The sequence below is a fragment of the Bufo gargarizans genome, chromosome 3, assembly GCF_014858855.1.
Source record: "Bufo gargarizans isolate SCDJY-AF-19 chromosome 3, ASM1485885v1, whole genome shotgun sequence".
Classification (NCBI taxonomy): Eukaryota; Metazoa; Chordata; class Amphibia; order Anura; family Bufonidae; genus Bufo; species Bufo gargarizans.
In genome coordinates, this window is record NC_058082.1 from 83,904,075 (window position 1) to 83,912,997 (window position 8,923).

Sequence of the window (8,923 nt, forward strand, 5' to 3'; positions counted from 1 at the left end):
AGAATCTTTAATATCCCTTCCATATAATCTGGAAGTCGCCGTTCTAGGTAGTATTCCATCATTAACCAGAGAAAAAAAGGAAAACAAGGGTTTGGATAAGGGGTCTTATGGTAGCAAGAGTGATTATTGCGAGACAGTGGGGCTCAAAGAGAGCACCGAATATTATGGAGTGGAAAAACTTACTGGCACGGATCGAGAGGTTTGAGAAATATATTGCCGATAGCGGATGAGTGGAGTCGTTGCCTGGCGGGAGGGACGGGTGGGGGAGTGAGGGAGAGATGAGAGCAACCATCACTAGCGGAGTGCACCGAGAGGACCACCAATGTGGTGAGGGGGTAGGGGGGTTTCATGTAACTTGGGTGACAATTGATCCGGATAGATTGAAATTTTATTGGGAGCTTGGGAACCTCCCACAATATAGTACACAACTTGCTAGTTTTGTAGTATTTTTGTTTATTGTATCTTATTATATTGACTGCCCTGGCAGACTGTGTATTAATGATTCCGGATTACTGTATTGTCAAATTGGTTTATTTTTGTATTTTGCATTGGAAAATTAATAAACTAATTTCATTTAAAAAAAAAGTAAAGCATGAGAATATTGTACTGACCTGCAGAATTTGTCTCTTGGAGGGCAGGAAAAAAAATGAAACCAAAAAAAAAATTCCTGTGGCACCAAGAGGTTAAAAAGTTTTAGCACTTAATATTCAGTTAATTCTGATTGTTCAGCTTTCTTTAACTTTAGATAAACAATAACTTAAAACATCCAGTATTTAACAGGGTTTGTATATATATATAGGAACCCAAAAGCTGCCTAATAAGACTGAACCAAGACAACCAGAAAAGCCAAACGTAGAGCATAATACATTTCAGTTCCAGGGCATTGAGAGCTGAAGATGAATGATTTACCAATAGTAAGTATTTATGTACTTTTAATTCAATTTATTGACTAATTTTACAGTTTAAGTCTCCTTTCACATAACTAGGGATGAGCGAACCCGGTGACGGGTTTGGGACCCGAACTTGACCCGAACTCGAACCCGAACCCGGACCCCAGTAAAGTCAATGGGGATCCGAACGTCATTTTATTAACATGGTTATAACGGTAAATAATAGCATTCTTAAGACAGAATGCTAAATAAAATGGACATTGACGGATTAAAAATGTCCATCGAAGAACTGTTCAGGCAGATCAGGATGGAGGCGGAGGTACGGGGACCCGGCTGGTTGAGGGAGCAATTTGGAAGCCTGCTACTGCATCTGCAGTGGCCATCCCTGAGAAGGGGGCTAGACGGCCACGACGTGCTTATGCCCTGATGAAACCCCCAGGGTCTTGTTTCTGCTAATGGCCACACCCCTTGACTCAGGTGTTGCTTATGTGCTCATTTATCCTTCCCTATTTATTGTGACGTCTCCCACCATGCTGTGCGGTCTATAGCTTCAGTCTTGTTGTGGATTGCTGGTGTTTGGATCTCGGCAGAGTTCCTGTGCTTCAATAGCCATTTGTAGTTAAGTGTCTTCTTTCCCTTTTGTTTATTGTTTGGGTTTTCTTGTGTTGCTCTTTTCCCTGTCATTTGTGTTTAGGCCTGAGGGAGACTCCTGTTCGCCCTACCGTTTGGAGGAACAGGTTGTCTCTTCTCCTGACATTAGCACCAGGGTTATTTAGGACTTTAGGTTCCTGTGTATGAACTCGCCTACCTCTGAGGTCAGTTCATATTTTCAGTCAGTCAGGACTTTGATTAAGGTTTCTCTAGGAGGTGACCAGCTCCTTTCCCTAGATTCCAGGCCTTTTCCCCTAACCCCTTTCCCTCCTACATTCAGTGTGGGTTTTCCACCCACACCAAAACGTGACAATTACAGAGGCAGCGTGGCAATAACGTCCAGGAGCGTGGAAAATGGTGGCCAGGAGCGACGGGATACAGTACTTGCGACTGCGGGTTACACAGCACCCGTGCAGCCTGGTGAGATATCATGGGGTCCGCTTCTATCTCTTCTTAGCTGTCTGGGGGGAGTCGGGGGGGTGGACTTCCTGTGGAGCTGGAAAGGGGTCTGGGGCAACTTTTGGGGGGTTTAGTGAGATGGTTGTTGAGTTTGGGGGCCGGTAGGGCATCGCCACTGCCTGTATGGGGTGTGGGTCCCGGGTGTGGGGTGTCTATTGGGGGTCTGGCTAGCAGGTCAGAGGCACCAGTGTCAGTGCAGACCCAGGCGGGAGGGGAGGATGAAAGGCCAAAGGTAAGGTGTATGTGTATTTTTTATAAGGGTCTGTTGGAGGCGCACTTGAAACAGGAGGTTAGGGAGCGAATTCGGAAGGGGGAGTAAGAGGAAATGTTTTCCCTGCTTACCCTGGAGAGATTTAACTTGGATAAAGGGAAGAAAGATGAGGGGAAGAAGAAGGAAGAGGAAAGGCGTTGGTATTGATTGATTCTGTGCACTTTTTCAAACTGGTTACAGGTGATTTTGACGAGCGTTATCGGGAGAAGACGCCGGAATGTTGCTCGGCATTGTTTTGCTATTTAGACACAATAGGGAACGCGTACCGGGTTTGTTAAAGGAAATATTAATTATTAATATTTTGTGTTAATATCAATAATTAATATTCATAAATTGGTGTGAGTCGTCTATTGATGACTCCGCCTATTTATACTATAAATTCTAACTAACTCTGTTGCACTTACACTTTTTCCATGAACAACGTGCGTTATACTACTACTGCGGCGACTACTAGCTGTACTTTGAATAATAAAAGGAATTTATTAAATCAATTATATGTCTACAGTCTATTATTGCTATAATTATATATATTTATATCAATGGAAATATAAATATATGTACTTATAGTCGCACATGGTAAACTTCACTACACACAATACACCATATCCTACACAATTACAATTCCACCCCACAAACTATCTAAATAGCACACTTACATATACACACGTTATTTAGCAGCTCCCACCCAACCACCTAGCTACACACTATCCCTACAGGGTAAAAGGGGTTAACACAGTTGTGGTTGGCACTGCAAGGGTTAATACGACACAGGCCAGAGGTATAGGCAGGGCTGTAGCTGTGGGCTACAGGGAGTGGCACTGCAAGGGTTAATACGGTGCAGGCCAGGGATACATGATGAGAGGGGTAATACAGGGCAGGGGGTATAATCTTTGGTGGTATAGGAACAGGGTTACTTAGCCATTCCAGGGGTTAATACAGGGACTGCATGGCTCAACCGTTCTTCCTTCATGGAGCTGCTCGGTCCATCTCTTTCTCTCCCATCTGTCTCCGTTTGTGGTCATGAAAGCCCTCCCTCCCCTAGTCCCCTTCTTCCCCTACTATCGTAAGTAGGGGAAGAAGGTGTTTGACCATGGGGCAGAGGTGTGGATAACCCATGCTATCTTGTTTGGGGTCTGACTAGATGACAAAAGGTGCCAGATAGTCTGCAATTTCCTGTCCTGAGGTGGCCCATCCCCATTAGCATCTCTGTGCTAACTACCTGCCGGGAAGCAGTTTGGCTGTTTCCCAGGTACTAGGCAGACTCGACTCTCTATGCAGCCTTAAATCAATTACCCTCAAGATGGCCTTGTAACAGCTGTTAAAAACCTAACAATAAATGTGGGCCTGTATAAGAGTTGATAGGGAATATATAATACACTTCCCTCTGCATATATATATACATATCCCACTTGGCCAATCAGGGCCAATATATATACATATATATATATATATATATATATATATTAAATATATACATATATATATATATATGCCTACTTGGCACTTCCCTCTGCAGGGTTTATGGGGGACGGGTGGGCTTTGTTACGACGAGCAATTTAGACAAAGAAAAGCGGAGCGGCCCAATGTTCGTTGGGACCACAAGGGTATTGCTGTCTGGCTGAGGTTGACAGCTCCGGTTAGGCCGGGGCAGCCCTTTCGGGGGGAGGCTGGATGGTCAGGACAAGCTAGTTTTGCGGCTGCATTGGCAAAAGGGTTGTGTTTCCTATTTAACAAAGGAAACTGCAAGTTTGGGGCGAAGTGCAAATTTAAGCACAAGTGCACCAATTGTGGAAGGTCCCACGGAGCTAATAGGTGTTTTAAGGGTGGATGACAAAGAGGGGGAGATAACGCTGGAAAAGGGTCAGACGCCGGTACAGGTGGAAAGGATGGGGCAGTTTCTAAATAGGTACAGGAAGTGGCAAGGTTGATAGAGAGGGGTTTTAGGTTGGGTTTTTACGTTCCTTGGGCCCATCGTCAGGTTTCGTCATGCATAAGAATTTGAGGTCAGCGCTAGAGCACCCTCAAGTGGTTTCCAAAAAATTGGCCAAGGAGGTAGCACTAGGGCGTCTGGCGGGTTCTTTCCTGAAGCCTACATTGGCAAATTTAAGGATATCTCCTTTGGGGGTGGTTCCCAAGAAAGAGCTGAATAAATTTCGGCTCATTCACCACCTTTTCTTTCCAAAAGGGGTGGCGGTCAATGATGGTATTGATCCTGAATTATGTTCAGTGGTTTATACATCATTTGACGCGGCTGTGGCTTGGGTAAGGACATTGGGCCCGGTGACGCTGTTAGCAAAGACGGATATAGAGGCGGCGTTTCGCTTGTTAGCGGTTGATCCAGAGAGTTTGCATTTGTTAAAGGGAACCTGTCACCAGTTTTATGGTGTCCTAACTAAGGGCAACATAAATAAGTGACTGATTCTCTTAGCAAAATTCTGGGTCACTTTCTTTAATTGACCCAGTCAATATGCCAACATCTTGTATTGAAAAGCTCCAGCTGATAATAATGAATCATGAATATTCATGAGCTCCTGACTCTTCCCGCCTACCTGCTGCTGATTGACAGTTATTTTCCATATGAATCAACAGCAGGTGGGCAGGGGAGTGGCTATAGCTCTGAATTAAATAAGCGCTGGACTCAATGACATCACGCTGGACTCAAATCAGCTCATTAGCATGTGGCATCTTTGTGTGTAGATTATCAGGAAACCATCTGTCACACCAGTAATTGAATACATCTAAGGTACTTTTTAGTAGGTAATGATTGTATATAATTAGTTAGATTATAATCAAATATCCACATGACAGGTTCCCTTTAAGTTGTTTTTGGGAGGGGGGTTATTTTGTGGACAGGTGTCTGCCACTGGGGTGCTCAATGTCTTGCGCCTATTTTGAGACATTTAGCTTCTTCCTTGAATGGGTAGTGGTTGACGTGTCTGGTTGTTCATCCGTTATTCATTACCTGGATGATTTTTTATGTCTTGGCCCAGTGGGTTCGCTGGTGTGTTCATTATTTTTGCATACAGTGCAGTCGGTTTTTGAAGGGTTTGGGGTGCTGTTGTTGGTGGAAAAGACAGAAGAGACTACAACTGAGTTGTGTTTTTTGGGGATTTTAGGTTGCCGGACGACAAGTTAGTGAAGTTGCAGCACGAAGTCAGCAAGGCAAAAAGATCGTCGAAAATTAGGTTGCGGGATTTACAGTCCCTGTTGGGTGAACTTCATGTCGCTTGTAGGATTATGCCGATGGGGCCCATCTTTTGTCAGCGTCTGGCTTCTGCAACAGCAGGGGTTTCGGCACCCCATCATTTTATTCATCTCGGTAAAGAGTTACAGGGAGATTTAGAGGTTTGGGCGGGTTTTTTAGAGGTTTACAATGCTAGAATGTTGGTTATGCGGGAGGTTGTCACTAATGTGGATTTTGAACTGTTTTCAGACGCAGCTGGGGGGTGGGTGGTTTGGAGCATATTGCCATGGTCAATGGTGTGCGGGACTTTGGCCAGAGTCGTAGGTAGTTAGGGGTTGGGTGAGAAATTTTGCGCTTTTAGAGCTTTTTCCAATTGTCATGGCATTAGTGTTGTAGGAAGATCGGTTCGCGAATAAGAAGGTTTGCTTTCACTGAGACAATCTGGGGGTTGTATAGGCAATCAATATTTTGACAGCATCATCTCCCCCTGTGGTTAAGCTGTCACAATATTTAGTGCTAAGATGCTTGTCCATTAATGCTTGTTTAATGGCTGTTCATGTGCCGGAAGTTTCTAATGGTATTGCGGATGCCCTTTCTCGTTCACAGTGGGAGCGTTTGCGCCAACTAGCGCCAGAAGTGGATGCCGAGGGGTTATGAAAATCTTGGAGGAACAGTAATGGGGCTTTTATGCGCGTCATTGAGCCCTGGCACATGGGCTATGTATGGTATGGCCTGGGAGAGTTGGGAGCGGTGGTGTTTGCAGATAGGTGCGGGTGATGAGGATAGGGAAATGGCATTATTATTATTATTTTTAGGTCATGTTAGAGAGGACGGATGGTCCATATCACAGTTAAATAGGTATGTCACAGGTTTAGCGTTTGGTTTCGTTTGCGCAATCTCCCAGATTATACGAAAGCGTTTCTGGTAAGGCAAGTCTTAAGAGGTTGGAGATGGGGTTAAGTGATTGAGCATCGTCAACAGCCGGTTTTGTTTAAATTATTAGATATTAACTCAATGTTGGGGTAGGTTTGTCAGTCACCATGGGAGATTAGTTTATTCAAGGTGGCTTTTTCACTAGCGTTTTTGAGGGCTTTTCGTTTCGGGGAATTGGTGAGTAGCAGTGTCAATAGGGCTGGGAGGTTGTGGTCAGAGGATGTCAATCTTTATGCAGACAGGGTGGAGGTTCGTATTCAGAAGTCAAAAACGGATTGCGAAGGGGGTAGGAATTTGATCTTGTTTGAGGTGCCAGAATGTTTCCTTTGTCCAGTTAGGTGTCTGCGGGATTACGGGGGCGAGATCGGGAAGGGAACGCCTCTATTTGTCTCTGATTAAGATATGGAGCAGGGACCACAGCAGTTAAATTCAGTTAAATACACTTTTAGAATTTTTTTCCAGTGCCACTTTAGGTTCCCAGTCTGCTATCTAGCATGCATACTGATGCTCTGTGCAACTAAATGGTTATTGAAAAAGTCAGCTACCTTCACCACAGTGGGAGGGTGAGAAGGCATGTGAGATTTGAGACACCATACTAAAGGTTCTGGGTGGTCCCGAAGGTCGGGGTCTCTGCCTCTACATAAGTTGGTCTCATCTGCTGCCAGCACATGCGGATTAAGACCAACGTATAAATGGGGATTAAGACCAGCTCCGGTCTTAATAAATGACGCACAAAGTGTATATTTTTGAATATTTTTGTATATCATCTGTTCAGTGTCTATGTCCTACTCACTGTTAACAGTTGGAATATTCTCTTTTCTTAGATGAGACGGATTACATTGCTGGTTGCAATCCTGGTCATATACTGCGTTATAGGGAATTGTGAAGTCGGCACAAAACACAATGAATGCAGTACAGGAGTCCCAGGTATCCCAGGAACACCAGGACTGAATGGTCAGCATGGACTTCCAGGAAGAGATGGTAAAGATGGGGAGCCAGGACCAAAAGGTGACCCAGGTATACAGTTCTAGGAAGACAAAACGTGCATTAAAACCCAGGGTTGTGTTATTGTGTGGACTAAATTAGAACATTTGAAATACTTGCATTAAATATTCCCGGCAGAACGCAGTATAAAAATGATTCAATGAAGGCGTTGTGGAACTTACGGTAGGCCATTATTGTTATAGGACAATGAGTGGTACAATGAGTAGTAAAAAAAAAAAACAGACCCTTTCTAATCTTAGCTACAAAAAAACAGACCCTTTCTAATAACAGCTACGTTATTGCAAAGTGACTATACTTAGGTATACAGGTATCTTGAAAAATAACATACTATGAATAGCTAATCCCGACGCCCATAAAGATTACCTATCCTAGTGTTTGGGTAAACTAATCTGATTAAAATGATCTGTATTGCTACAATATGATTAGCTATTCAAAAGACACCTGAAAATTCTAGAATATGGCTTAATATATTTTTCCATTGATATGCTTTAGGTAAATCTGGAGAAAATGGTCCACAAGGTCCACCTGGTCCTCATGGTAAAACAGGTCCTCCAGGATCTGCTGGGTCTCCAGGTCTTCAAGGTCAACCAGGCTTACCAGGAACACCATCAATGACCAGGAAAACCTATGCATTTCACGTTGGACTGTCATCTTCTTATCCGTCTACCGATGGCCCAATTAAATTTGAAAAAGTTTTTTACAATGAGCAAAGTATTTATAAGACAGAAAGTGGAAAGTTCATTGCTCCAGTAGACGGTCTTTATTTCCTGTCATACCAAATTACAGTCTATTATAAAAATGTACAAATTAACTTACAACATAATGGTAATATTGTGCAGTACATGTATCATGTGTACGATGGGTCCAATACTAACCAAGCCTCTGGAGCCTCAATTCTAAAGCTGAAACAGAATGAGGAGGTTTGGCTGCAGGTTGTAGGAAGCAACAATGGTCTTTATGCTGATAGTGATGACGACACTACATTCTCAGGCTTTCTGATTTCATGAAACCAGATCAAACTTCTTTACAATAAAAATTCAATATAATAATGGCATCAAACACATCAAATTGAACTACCACAAACATAAAAGGGCTCAACTAAAGATTTAAATATAAAAGTAATTTTGTTGCATAAAAAGTTGTGTGTGTTTTTTGGCTATTCTATCTTTTGTGGATGGTTTATGATAAGTTATGATTTTTCCAAATTATTCGGGGCTGTGACATGCATTCTTTAAGGGTTAAGGTTACCTCACCTATTTGATCACGCAGCTGGGAACACTCGCTGCTCACTGGATGCACAGGACAAGACCTGCGCTCCAGCGTGATGACATTTCACAGCACTGACCTGTGCATCCAGTGAACAGCAAGTGTTACCTGTGGCTTAATCAAAAGGGTGAGATGAGTTTTAGATATTATTATTTTTTGCACAAGAAGAGTGGGGGAAGTCGGGAAGGGAACGGCTCCTCTTCTTAGGCAGGAGAATGGATTATTCTGTTGCGGGTTCAATTTACTGGGAGTCACTAATGGAGG

The 8,923-nt window shown here is 43.4% G+C and overlaps 1 protein-coding gene across 1 annotated transcript; it reads left to right on the forward strand.

The window, feature by feature from the left end:
* Positions 1-797: 797 nt before the first annotated feature.
* LOC122933411 (adiponectin-like) lies at positions 798-8,531 on the forward strand. The gene is made up of 3 exons (XM_044288390.1): positions 798-914; positions 7,213-7,405; positions 7,886-8,531. Exons 1-3 carry the CDS (start codon positions 897-899, stop codon positions 8,398-8,400), a joined length of 726 nt encoding a protein of 241 aa, XP_044144325.1. The 5' UTR covers positions 798-896; the 3' UTR covers positions 8,401-8,531.
* The last annotated feature ends 392 nt before the right edge of the window (positions 8,532-8,923 follow it).